This window comes from Lutra lutra, chromosome 7 (genome assembly GCF_902655055.1).
Source record: "Lutra lutra chromosome 7, mLutLut1.2, whole genome shotgun sequence".
NCBI lineage: Eukaryota > Metazoa > Chordata > Mammalia > Carnivora > Mustelidae > Lutra > Lutra lutra.
This window is the reverse complement of record NC_062284.1, coordinates 113,568,620-113,583,374: the sequence shown is the minus strand read 5'-3', so window position 1 is coordinate 113,583,374 and position 14,755 is coordinate 113,568,620. Positions and strand designations below refer to the sequence as shown.

At 36.4% G+C, this 14,755-nt stretch overlaps 1 protein-coding gene across 5 annotated transcripts in view; it reads right to left on the bottom strand.

The window, feature by feature from the left end:
* The window catches only part of GPHN (gephyrin), a 653,508-nt gene that overhangs the window by 50,459 nt on the left and 588,294 nt on the right, over nucleotides 1–14,755 (bottom strand). For all 5 annotated transcript variants that reach the window (XM_047739307.1, XM_047739308.1, XM_047739309.1 and 2 more), the window contains one exon: nucleotides 14,171–14,324. In XM_047739307.1, the coding sequence (XP_047595263.1) occupies nucleotides 14,171–14,324 (154 nt within the window). The remainder of the gene's footprint in view (nucleotides 1–14,170; nucleotides 14,325–14,755) is intronic.

Genomic DNA, 14,755 nt, shown 5'->3' with positions numbered 1-14,755 from the left:
AAGCCAAAAAAACCACCACAAATTATTCTCTTAGGATAATGTTGTCTATGGTTAAAGGAAAAGAAATAGATCTAGTAAGTAGAGTTTACCTTCTCTAACACCTATTACAGTATCTGGCACATAGAAAATACATGCCCAAGGGATCTCCGAATAAATATTGAGAGTATAGGAGATTGAAAAAAACATTCTTCCAGAATTAAAAAGCATGCAGAAATTTAAATGGTGACTAAACATCAGGCCAAATATCACACCTGCTTTGGCTACAGTTTGACAATAGTGCTCTGTAGAGATTGGCCTTCTCAGTGGTTGCTCACCAGGGTAAACCAAATAAAACAACTTCCTTTTTCCCTCCCAATATTATTTTCCAGTTTGTCTTTCACTGATAACATCTGAGGTAGAGACTGTGTGACATGATATTCTCAAGTATGAAGAGAATGATTGTTATTATTTTGTTTCAAGCTTTTGGATCTCTTCTGAAGTGAGATCAACACTACCAAAGAATTTAAACTTATTTGAAGGAGAGGGAGATAGGTATCTTGTCTCTTTATTAGCAAATTTAAACAAGTAATACTTAACTAGACATATGCACAATTATTCCATAACTCTGAATTGAGTCATTCTTTAGAGATTTAATATCCAGCATTATATGTCTATGAAAAAAAAATTATTAGAAGCTTACTCTATGTTAGATTGTTTCAGTGAGGCAGTGAGGTACAGTAGGAAGAGCTTAGGATTCAGACAAGATTGAAATTCAAGTTACCCAAACACATTATGCCTAATGTTCTCAATTATAACATATAATACTAATAACTACCTTGAATAGTAGTTGTTAGGATTGATTGAGGTAATGAACACTTAATTAATATGGGTAAATATATAATAAATATGATTCTCTTCTAAATAGCACATTTTACCCCAATCGTTCTCATATATTTCTAGATGATAGTACAGAAAGAATTAGTCTATAGTGTGAACATAGATTTAGATTAGGTTATAAAATACTTATGAGTAGGGGTCCTTAACACAACACATGCAGACACACCAACATACAACTTTAATTTATACATCAATTTCAAGATGGACTTTGATTTCAGAAATACAAAATGAAAAAAAAGTACATCTTGGAAGTGAGGAAATCTGTACTATTATCTTAGGAGGTTGAAGACAAGCATGCACAGATACTTAGGCTGTTAATATGACCAATTCTCAGGGCTTCATATCTCAGTTTTCCCAAACAATAACCTCTAGCCCCTTCAATCTTCCTTCTGACTCAGTGGTGATACCATGTGGCAGGACCTTTGGCTTTATGCTGGAAAAGTAGTAGCTTTGCAACCAGCTGTCCCCTTAAAATAGCTAGAGGAAAAACTTTAATCATCTTATTCAGTGTCACCTGGGAGTCTTCCCTTCAAATACTGCATTAATTTAACTTAATCAGATGCCAGGTGACATTGCAACCCACTTTCATCCTTAGTCACTAACAGAGCTTAGAAAATTGCTACTGCAGTGCTAATATAGATTAATTTTCTGATCTTAATTAACACACAGTTATTGAAGTCATTATAATTTTATAAAGGTGAAGGCTTACAGCTCTTTAACTCCATTAATTAGACAAGTTGCTTCAGAAAGAAAACTGTGTGGTTATATAATTTTTTGTTTTCACAGAAGGGTACTGACCACCAACAAAATAAAAGTCCTGGTTATTAGAGTGTTTTTTTTTGCCATTCACATTCCTTTCTGTTTTTGCTGCAAACAGTTCCAGAAATAACAGAACAATTAAAGATTATTGGAGTACTAGTTACTTAACTATAAAATTGACATAATGATATAATACCTGGTTAAATGAGGGTGCGGGATTTACAGTGTATTTTAAGTATTTTCAAAGAAAACAAACAACTGAATGGAAGTATAAATCCAAATATAGAATAAATTCATAGTATTTCCTTTTAAAACTTAATCTTGTTTTCTGGTATCCTATACTTCTGGTCATCTTTGGAACCATGCCTGGAACTTGTCACAGTTAAAATACAAAAGAAAGAAAAATACAAAATAAAAAAAACAAAAACAAAAACAAAACACATAACCCATTATCTCCATACCTTATTACTTTCTTGTCTACCATATATTAAATTTCAATTTCTTGTTTTTGTTCTTATCAATGGTACCACTGTCTTCCCAGCTTTCACACATTAAACATTTGACTCTTTTTATTTCCCTTTATTTCCCTTTCCACTATCTTCCCAAAGATTACAATCCATAAGAACATCTTAATATATCTCCTCCTTGAATCTATGTTTTTAGTCACACTCTTACCAAGCCCCCCCATTCAATATGTTTGAATGTTTTCAAATCCTTGTAATTGGCTATCATGCCTACACTACAAAGTCTTTCTGAGAAATAAAACAGAAACATCTATTTGCAAAACTGTACCATTATTTGCATAATAGATAAACTGTACCAAACCATGATATGTAACTTAAGCAACCATGTTAAGTCAAACTGTTTTAACACAAACTTGTTTAGACTTATATGCTCCAAGACCATGCACAAACAGACCATTATAACACCACATGGACTCATGTGCTCCAAAGATAAGACTGTTTCAGCAACTTACCTATTTTACAAATCTGATCAGTCTCTACCTAGACCTTACTTATTACCTATCTTAACACCCCCCCATCCCCGGCCTCATTCTCATGACCAAACTCAGTTCTCAAACTCCTGTAAATGTCCTTCTGTAATTTCCTCCTTCTGGGACACTATTGGGACTGTGCTACAGTGATAATCTCCCTTGCTCAAAAATGGTGATATACACCACTTTGTATGATCAACAGGTTTCCCTGGTGGTCATTGTATTAAGAACCGTCCCTTCTTCCCTTCCTTCCTTCCTTCCTTCCTTCCTTCCTTCCTTCCTTCCTTTCTTTCTCCTTCCTTCCTTCCTCTCTCCCTCCCTCACTTTTTTTTCAGCAAATAAACTTGTTTAATAAAATCAACATTTTCCAAAATAATTTGAACATAGAACCCACTTTAAAAAAAAAAAATCACCCCTTAGCTTGAAGAATCAGTGTTCTATGGAACAATTTTGAGAAATAGGGATCTAGGGCATTGTTTATCTGATGCATGACTGTCCTATCCAACTCTCTAGCAGGAACTCACTAGTATTAAGACTTTCATAGTCATGTAGATCCTACCAAGACTTAGGCAAGACCACTTTCTACCAGTATTCCCGTATTGGTTATATTGCATTTCAGGGAGGTCTCTTGAGTCTCTTTGCTCTGGAGATTCTTTGTCTATGATGGTAAGTCTAGCACTTGCTTAAGGCCTAATCCTTTTTTGTTGAGCTTCCAAAGCTAGCTGATATTACTTTTGTTTGTTGTACGAATAAGGTTCTGAGGACTTTCTGGTTATCTGATCCAATTTGTATAAATTTTTGTTTTCCTTGTGTAGGTGCTAAAGCATTGATTTAATACTAATCTTATTTGTCAGCAAAAAAAGGTGTAATTTATTTGGCTACATTACTGTGTAGAAGTAAAAACTTCTTTGTATGTTTGAGAAACTGGCTTTGGAAGTGATATGTTCTCTACCCTTCCCACTGATTTTTAGGGTCAGCTGTTAGGGATTCAACTTTAGTGCTAAGGACTTAAGACATAATACGTAAACAATATTTTCCCTTTTGACTGACCTCAGCTAATGAATTCATGGGCTCATCTAGTAATAAACTTGTGCCACCTCCTGGAATAACTCTGGCTTGTTTTATTTTTCTTGCATTTATCTTTCTAAAAAGTATAAATTCGGGGTGCCTGGGTGGCTGGATCAGATCTTAGTCTCACAGTCATGAGTTTGAACCCCACACTAGGCTCTATATTGGTGTGGAGCCTACTTAAAAATAAATAAATAAATAAATAAATAAATAGCACAAATTCATCAAGAACAATTTGGAATTCCAGTGGTCATTTTGGAGTACATATGACACGACCACATTTATTCACCCAAAAGCACGTTGAGAACAAAGGGGAATACAATAATGAATATTCAATGCCAATTAGCATTTTTATTGTTATGCCAAGATTCAAAATGAAGTTTAAATAAAAATGTTAAAGATTAAAAAATTTTTTTTAAAGATTTTATTTACTTATATGATAGACAGAGATCACAAGTAGGCAGAGAGGTAGGCAGAGAGAGAGAGAAGCAGGCTCCCTGCTGAGCAGAGAGCCCAATGCAGGGCTCAATCCCAGGACCCTGGGATCATGACCCGAGCCAAAGGCAGAGGCTTTAATCCACTGAGCTACCCAGGCACCCCAAAAAATTAAAAATTTCTGAGATCACAACCTGAGCCAAAATTAAGAGTCAGACACTTAACTGAGCCACCCAGCTGCACCAATACATAAATCTGTAAAGAAAAATTGTTTTAGTATCAGCTCATTCAGAACTGTAATTATATATTCACAGAAAATTATACAAATAGTACAGAGAGGTCCCCTGTACTCTTCACCCAGTTTCCCCAATGGTTACATTTTATGTAACTATAGAATAATATTAAAATCAGGAAATGACATTGGTATAAGGTATATGTATACTTCTTTGCCACCTTACCACATATGTGGATTTGTGTTAACCTGCCACCTTACATCAAGACACAGAACTTAAAGATCTATCCCCCATGCTGTCCCATTATAGTCAGTCACATTCTCCCTCCTCTCCATCTCTAAATGGCAAGCACTAATATATTTCTCATCTTCATAATTTTGTCATTTCAGGAATGTTATATAAAAGGAATCATATAGTGTGTAACCTTTTAGGATTTTTTCCTCCCCACTCAGCATAATACCATTGAGATCCATCCAGGTTGCTGCATATAGCAACAGTTCATGTCTTTCTACTGCTGTCTCCAGTTTTGGGTATTACAAAGAAAATAGACCACTTATATTTAATGTAATTATTGATATGTCAGGGCTTACATCTGCCATTTTATATTTGGGTTTTTTTTTGTTGTTGTTCTTTTCTTGTTATTTCTTTTTTCTTTTTCTTTTCCCTTCCTCTGGAGTACTTAAATATTTTTTAGAATTCCACTTTGATTCACCTGTATTATTATTATTGTGTTTAAAGCTAGATTTATTTATTTATTTAGTTTGGAGAGACAGAACATGCACATGTGCAGGTGTGTGGGTGATGGGGGAGGGGCAGAGGTAGAGAGGGAATCTTAAAGCAAGCTCCTCACTGACTGTGAGCTGGACATGGTTCAATACCATGGCTCAAGCCAAAAATCAAGAGCCAGCTGCTTAACTGACTGAGCCACTAAGGTGCCCCACACCTGTATTACTTTTGAGTGTATCTCTTGTAGATTTTTTTAGTAGTTGCAAATAAATATGGATGTTCATCACAGCATTGTCTATTTCAGTGGTGAAAAATGGCAAACAAACTACTTACCTAATAATAGGGAATTGACTAAATTAATTATGAGACACCCATATAATAGTCTTACTGTCATTGCAAGATATTTGTGATATGCTGTTCAAGTAAAAAAAGAACATAATAGTATTATAGCACTGTCCCATTTTTACAAATATGTATTTACATAAGCATAGAAATAAGTCTGAATGACTTATGCTCATGGATTGAAAGAATAAATATTGTTAAAATGTCTACGCTACCCAGAGCAATCTACACATTCAATGCAATCCCTATCAAAATACCATGGACATTTTTCAAAGAGCTGGAACAAATAATCTTAAAATTTGTATGGAGCCAGAAAAGACCCTGAATAGTCAGAGGAATATTGAAAAAGAAAACCAAAGCTAGTGGCATCAAAATGCCGAATTTCAAACAACATAACATTAAAAAAAAAAAAAGCTATAATCATTAAGACAGAATGATATGGGCACAAAAACAGACCCATAGATCAAGAGAATAGAATAGAGAACCCAGAAGTGGACCCTCAACTCTATGGTCAACTAATCTTTGATAAAGCAGGAAAGAATATCCAATGGAAAAAGGACAGTTTCTTCAGCAAATGGTGTTGGGAAAATTGGACAGCCACATGCAGAAGAATGAAACTGAACCATTTTCTTATACCATACACAAAAATAGACTCAGAGTGGATAAAAGACCTAAATGTGAAACAGGAATCCATCAAATTCTACGAGGAGAATACTGGCCTTTGACCTTGGCCACGGCAACTTTTTGCTAGACACATCTCCAAAGGCAAGGGAAACAAAAGCAAAAATGAACTACTGGGACTTCATCAGGATAAAAAGCTCTTGCATAGCAAAGGAAACAGTCAATAAAACTAAAAGGCAACCTATGGAATGGGAAAAGATATTTGCAAATGACATATCTTGGATATAGATCAAAGATCTATAAAGAACTTATCAAACTCAACCCCTCAAAAGACAAAAAATCCAGTCAAGAAATGGGCAGAAGACATGAACAGACATTTCTGCAAAGAAGACATCCAAATGGCCAACAGACACAAGAAAAAATGCTGAATATCACTCAGCATCAGGGAAATGCAAATCTAAACCACAATGAGACACCACCTCATACCAGTCAGAATGGCTAAAATTAACGAGTCAGGAGACAACAAATGTTGGCGAGAATGCAGATGAAGGCGAACCCTCTTACACTGCTGATGGGAATGCAAACTAGTGCAGCCACTCTGGAAAACAGTATGGAGGTTCCTGAAAAAGTTAAAAATACCCTACGACCCAGCAACTGCATTACTAGGTATTTACCCCAAGGAGACAAATGCAGTGATCTGAAGGGGTACCTGCACCTCACCGTTTATAGCAGCAATGTCCAATGTCCACAGTAGCCAAACTGTGGATAAGAGCTGTGATGTCCATTGACAAATGAATGGATAAAGAAAATATTGTGTGTGTGTGTGTGTGTGTGTGTGTGTGTGTATAATGAATATTACTCAGCCATCAGAAAGGATGAATACTTACCATTTACATTGTTGTGGATGAAAGTGGAGGGTATTATGCTGAGTAAAATAAGTCAATCAGAGAAAGACAATTATCATATGGCTTCACTCATATGTGGAGTATAAAAAAAGGTGCAGAGGGCCATAGGGTAAGGGAGGGAAAACAGAATAGAAAGAAATCAGAGAGGGATACAAACTATGAGAGACTCAACTATGGGAAACAAACTGAGGGTTATTGGAGGGAAGGTCGGTGGGGGGATGTGGTAATTGGGTGATGGGCATTGTGATATGGAGTGCACGTGATATGATGAGAGCTGGATGTTATATACAACTCACGAATCATTGAACTCTACATCTGAATCTAATGATGTACTATAGTGGGCTAATTGAATTTAAATAAAAAAAATTAAAAAATAAAAATGAGATAAAGAAAAAATAAAGACTATATAGAATGTATGAATGAACTATCTACTGAGGGAATGTGCTAGGAAACTGACAAGATAGTGACATCAGAATTACTGAGCAACTTTTAAGTACCACGTTGACATTAAATGGCAGAAATTTGTTGTGGGCCAGGTAATCACAGTTCTCTGAATTTTCTCAGTAATATTTGTCTGCTTGAGAGCAAAAATGGAGAAAGTAGAAGATCAGTTTAGTTATTAGCATAGTAAGCAAAGGAACAGATTAAAGGAGTGAGGCTGTCAGAAGAGCAACATTAAAGTGGTAAATCATGGTCTTTAATCTGGACAGGAAGTATGGTATAGCTAGAAGAAAGTAACAATGGTAAAAACTACCTAACCTGAGAGGTTTCAGGGACTGCCACTGAAAAGTAGAGAAATGAAATGTAAGGAATCTCCTGTGGGAAGCATTGTGGCACAGTGAGAGAAAAGTCATTATAGCCAGAAGACTTAGTAGTGAAATGAGGCTCCATCACTTACACAAAATAGGTAACACTGGGAAAACTGTTGTGTTTTTGAGCTTCAATTTTCTCTTACTTGAAATGAAGGATAATTATACTACCCTCATAGTGTTGCTTTAATCATAAAGCTCATAGTGGTACTGGTCATAGTAGATACTCAACCTTCTGTTCCTTCTCTTATTAGTGAGGTTAAGTATTACAGTTTTATAATAGCAGCTGCTTGTGAAAGGCCCCAAACAGTATTATATGGAGATTTTAGAGAGATTTTATATAAATGAAGTTCAAACTTGTCTGTATAGGCCTCTGTTTTTGACAGTGGCCAAGAAAATGATAGAAGATGGAATAAAATAAGCAAATACATAGTGGAGATGAATACCTTTAATTCTGCATGTGTGTGTGTGTGTGCATGTGTGTATGTGATAGAAAGGGAGTATGAGGGATAGAGAGAGGATATTAAATGAATAAATATGAGTTATGGAATATGGCTGAAAGTGAGACAGTATCCCCAAAACTAGAAGACCCAACACATACTAAAGAAATAATTATTGTTTAGACTTTGAGTAACCAGATAGCAAGCATATAATCTTGACTCCCTGAATTAATGGCAGCTGGTTGACTTATGTCCAGTTTAAAGACCTTTAGGTCATTAGGTCACCATCTAAAGTTTCAAGGATTGAGGGGCGCCTGGGTGGCTCAGTGGGTTAAGCCGCTGCCTTCGGCTCAGGTCACAATCCCAGGACCGAGCCCCACATCGGGCTTTCTGCTCAGCAGGGAGCCTGCTTCCTCCTCTCTCTCTGCCTGCCTCTCTGCTTACTTGTGATTTCTCTCTGTCAAATAAATAAATAAAATCTTTAAAGTTTCAAGGATTGGGAAAGAGATGATATCATTAAGAGTCAAAATAAGAAAATAAAACTGAGAAATATAAAACAAAACAAAACAACATACCTGGGAAATATAAGTATTGGGGAAAGAAGAGGAAGATCCAGCTGCCTCCTAAGTGTAAAACTTATATCCCCTATCTTCTATTTATATGCATTGCCTAGGTGACTTTATCTAGTCTCATGATTTAAAATACTGTGTATAGGCTGATAATTTCCAAATGTATATCTTTAGCTCTAATCTTTCTCCTGTGCTCCACACAATATGTTCAATTGCCTACTCAATATTTCTACTAGGATTTTTAATTAAGTATTTCAAACTTAACATGTCCAAAACAGAAGCCTGATTTCTGCTGCCCAATCTTTCTCACCTAAGTAATAACTTCCCTTAGAATTGATCAAGTCAAAATCTTGGAGTTCATCTTGACTCCTCACTTTCTTTTATATTCTACTTTGAATTCACTAGTAAACCCCATTGGCTTTAACTTCAGAATATATCCTGGATCTGATTATTTCTCATCATTTCCGCTGCTACTACTCTGGTCCAAATCTCTTGCTGGACATTACATATCTTTCTAACTAGTCTCCCTGCTTTTTCCTTTTTCTCTCCATATATATATATATATATATGCCATGCCATACTGAAGCCAGAGTAAACATTTTTAAAATTTTAAGACATGTTATGTTTCATGTTTTGCTTCCCTTCCTCAAACCTGACTATTTAGAATAAAATGGTCTTGTTTCTGTTGTCTCCCTAACCTCACATCCTTTAACTTTGCTCCTTTCCCTCTATACTTCAGTCATAAACATGACAAGCATACCCCTTATCTCAGGATTTTTCTGTCTCTGTTGTTCCCTCTGCTTGGAACTCAGTTCCCCTTACATGGCACCACCCTCAATACCTTCAGACTTCCACTCTAATTTTATCTCTTCAGTGAGGCCTGATTACCCTTATATAAAATACTCTATCAGTCATATCTGGAAAGGAAAACCAAATCCTCTAGGTATTTCAAATGAAGGGGAGTGGAAAAAAAGGATTGAATACAGGGAATTGGTTTCAAATGTTTTAGGAGGGCTGGAAAAACAAAAGGAGAAAGGTGTGTCTCCAAAGATCAGTAACTACAGGAAGTCACCACTGTCCCTAAAGCTGCTGGGAGAAAGTGATGTTTACTGAGGATTGAAGAGCTTATACTACAGCTAACTTCTTCTTCTAAAATATTTTATTTATTTATTTGACAGAGGGAGAGATACAGTGAGAGAGGGAACACAAGCAGAGGGAGTGGGAGAGGGAGAGGGAGAAGCAGGCTTCCTGCTGAGCAGGGACCCTGATGCAGGGCTGGACCTCAGGACCCCAGGATCATGACCTGAGCCGAAGGCAGATGCTTAACGACTGAGCCACCCAGGTGCTCTTACTTCTAATTTATTTAATGCATCCCAATGACAAAGCCTAACAGGACCACAGCTGGAAAGAGTCCAGGAAATTGGGTTTTCAGCCTTCTGGCTTTATTATAAAGAGTAGAATATGAAAGGGGTGATGTAGGGAGGTTTCAACAGGTAGTATTTGGCATATACCTCTTCTACTACTAGTCTTTATCATCTTATCCTTAATTTTTCTTCATAACACTTACGGGTATTTTTTGTTCACTATCTCCCCTATCCTGCCTCCATTAGAATATAAATTCTGTAGGAACAGGGAATTTGTTTGTCTCGTTTGCTGCTATATCCTGAGCAGTCAGAACAGTGCCTGGCATCAGTATGGTAGCATACTAAATGGGGAAGGGTGGTGGAAATGGTTTGCCCTGCAGAGCATATTTTATCACTGACTTTGCTTAGAATAGCCAGTGCATGGTGATGATAAAAAGCAGAATGACTTATAGTAAGTTTTACTATTATTTTTTAATTTTCTACACACAGTGGATCCTCTTATGTGAGGGTAAAGGGTTACAAAACCCTTTTCCATCTCTAAGGACAAATTTGAGCTTCGGTTCACTTTCTAGCTCTGTTCCCCGGAAATTTGATAAAGACGAAATGTCAGCTTGTTATTAGGCAGCATTTCCCATGGCAAAAATAATCTCTTATTGGTAACTTGCATATGGACTAGAAGGTACTATAAATGAACTATAGGGGCACCTGGGTGGCTCAGTCATTAAGCGTCTGCCTTTGGCTCAGGTCATGATCCTGGGATTCTAGGATCAAGCCCCAGATCCAGCAGGGTCCCTGCTCAGTGGGAAGCCTGCTTCTCTCTCTCCCACTCCCTCTGCTTGTGTTCCCTCTCTTGCTCTCTCTCTCTGTCAAATAACTAACTAACTAACTAAATAAATAAATAAAATCTTAAAAATAAATACATGAACTATGACTACCTAGAGGGAAGCCATATCTTTGGGCTTTTGTCAATGTGGTGACACTTGTATCTGCACATTTCCCTTGTAGGGACCCTGGAAGCTGCCTAAGACTGTTAGAAGAAATATTGATTCTTTTTTTTTTTTTTAAAGATTTTATTTATTTATTTGACAGAGAGAGATCACAAGTAGATGGAGAGGCAGGCAGAGAGAGAGAGGGAAGCAGGATCTCTGCCGAGCAGAGAACCCGATGCGGGACTCGATCCCAGGACCCTGAGATCATGACCTGAGCCGAAGGCAGCGGCTTAACTCACTGAGCCACCCAGGCGCCCCAGAAATATTGATTCTTATGTAGGACATGCTTCTAAGATGATGGTTCCCCTAGTCTCCTAGTATAATTCTTGTTCCCTTGCACGTGAATGTCACTTGAAGAAAATAGAAAATAACTCTTGGATGGCTTTGTAGACGATTAAGAGGATTAGTTCCACTGAAGATGAAAGTCTGATGCAGCCTTTCTGGACACTGAATTTCCAGTTCAAAACCCTTCTAAATAAACTGGTTCACGAGAGAGTGTATTCACATCTTATAAAACTGATTTTAGTTAAGATAGCCCCTCATGGACATTCCAGCATGTAATAGATGCTTAATAAATGTTTATTGAACAAATGCATGAGGTTGGAAATGTATGCCACAATTATGTAATTATTGGATGGTATTACCTAAATGTTAACATACACAGTTTGTTGAAAGAAACAAATGTCTGCATTGACTATTCTGCATTAGTTATAGTTCACAACTGTACCTCCCAATTTTGAAATAATTCCCCCATCCCAAATAAACACATGTAGTTACAAAATACTGGGCAGGTTTTAAAGACAGTATACACAGATATCTTGTATGGCATTCTTTGGTTGCCTCAGGCCACTGTTCTGCCTATTGACATACCATGCTGGATTCAAAAGTGGACATATATAAAGCCAGTCATACCAGGGGAAATCAGTTAGTACTTAAGGGGAGCTTGTGCTGTGACCAACTAAATTATAGACTTGCCACATTAACAGACAAGGGTTAATTTCTTTTGGCCTCTCTGAAAAGAAATAAATTTTCCCCATTATTTTCTATCAAAGATCTCAAGCCTTCAAAAGAGATACTATACTTCATTCATTTTTTTTATTCCTAGTTTCCAGTATAATTCCTGGCATAGAGATACCTAATAAACATTGGTTGAACTAAACTATACAATCAGAGAGTCATAATAACAGCTAATCTTGGATGGAACTAGGGAATGAGCTGAGCTATATGGAACCAGAGATTATGGATTTAGAAACATTATTTTAGATTGTGGATTTAGAGATTTAGAAACATTATTCCTTTGTCAAACCATGGTAAATATAGTAGGCCACAGAAAATAGCATCTGTGAAAGCCCATCCAAGGATAATCAAGCCTATGGAGGCAGGGAACTGGGACTACGAATTCTTCCTTAGATTCCATGATGTAAGTATCATCTCTAGTCTTATCCCATCACTCTTCTTTACCACTAGCCAACAGTTTTCATACAGAATGTATGATAGCTTTAAAAATATTACCAGTGTAGTCTGGAGGATAAGTGAGACTATGGTCCAGCCTTACAAAAACATTAGGAAGAATACAAGAAATACAGCTTAAACAAAGTTGCCTAATAACTAGTTAGTTATTCATGAATTTGCTCATTCTTTTTAGCTTTCGCAAACCCCCCATGAACTCACTTAAATGCACAAAGCATACAAATAAATCACAAATAAGAACAGTTCATTAAGTCAACTAGTTTATCAGATATTTCTTTCTGATGCCAAACATAATGTCAGTTGGTCCTAGGGATATTAAAATCTTCACTATGTAGATCTATTGAAAATAATGTTTTGGGTCAGTCAATAGTTTTAGAGAATGACCAGTGCACCCATACTAAGTCTAGAATACTGATTGATCTTTCCATTAGCAAAACAAATATTCTTTTCTTTTGCTCTTTCTATTTTTTAAAATTTAATTTAATTTAATTTTTCCAAGATTCATTGTTTATGCACCATACCCAGTGCTCCATGAAATATGAGCCCTCCTTTATATCCACCACCACGCTCACCCCTCCCCCACCCTCTCCCCTCCAAAACCGTCAATTTGTTTCTCAGGATCCACAGCCTCTCATGCTTCTTCTCCCCTTCCGATTTACCCCCATTTTTTTGCCCTTTCTAAAAGAGCTATAAGGATAACAGAGACCTTTGAAAATGTTCATTTCCAAGACTTTAAGAAATTAAAAATGATAACAAATAAATGGTTTCAGAATAAAATTAGAGATTAAAAGAGGAAAAAAAAAAGAAATCCTGTTTATCTTTTTAAAAATAGTAAGGTCTAAAGGCCTAAAAAAAAAAAAATCTCAATAGTTTCTGATTCTGCTCTTAGGCTTTGAATTACCAGCAGATCCATTTTTTAATATTCCCAGTCTGATTAGAACATCTGATTTCTTGTATAAGCAAAACATGGAACAGGAATTTTTCAAATTCAAATTGACTAACTCCCCATCCTAAATTAGGGTTGAAATGACATTTGACATATTGAGAAACATGCCACCAGAGATGCCATCCTTGCAGAAAAAGAGAAAAGATTATCAAATTCTTCCTGGTGACTAAGGATCACAAGGAACTTCCAGCAAGCTGAAGGGCTAACCATTGTGTCCCAATTCACTGATCCACACAGAGGCGGCCCATCATCTCAGCAGCAGGGTAGGTAGAATGCATTTTCCTAATAGACTGAGCACTCAATTTGCATAGTTGAAATCTATAGTTAGCAGTCAACATTCTTTGTTTATATGTACTGAGTGTGTGTAAAGATCATTGGTTATAATATTTTGTTCTAATAAATGGAAGGGAAGATTTCTTAATATGTAATTTCTAGTCTTCCTCCTTCTTATCTTCTGTACTTGAACTATCCTGAGGCCAGTATATTTATTTCCCTGTTACATGTATGTGGTAAAAATCTGTAATCCACAATGTTCTATTTATGACACAGAACAGAAATCAAAAAGACTTTTTACCTGAAAGTTGAATTAGCAACTTACCCCCCCCCCCACTTTTTTTTTCTTACCTCATTCCCTGTTGACATGACTGCAACAACTGGAAACTTATTAACTTCAACCTCTGTGACACCTACAGTTGCCAGAAGACCAATCTCTGAGGGGCCCATATGGGTTCCTTTGGCCAAAACGCACTCCCCTCTTTTAATGTCATGGCCAATGGGTCTGAAAGTCAAAGCAGAACCATAAGCAGTATGATAAGAATAATATCTTCTCAACTGACGTTAGTGTCAAAGAAAGAGGACACTTAAGAGGAGAAAAGAGTCAAGAGATGAGGCAGGAAGAGAATAATAAAATAAAAAGCTTCTAAAAACTTCGCTGTTTTAATAAAAAATTTAAATCACAAAATAAAAGAAATAAGATTTCCATTTTTGCTAAGGAATATGTTATTTCACATTTGAAAACTATTTTACAAATTGCTTTATACTAAATTACAGTAAAAAAATACCATATACAAACTTTCTTTGATATAAGGCAAGAATTTATATGAATATATCTAGTGGCATTAATGATAAGAGGTCCATAGCATGTTAGCTTTGGGGTGAGGAGAATAACACTAATGAGGTTACAGTCACAGGGATAATTTCTATTTGGAC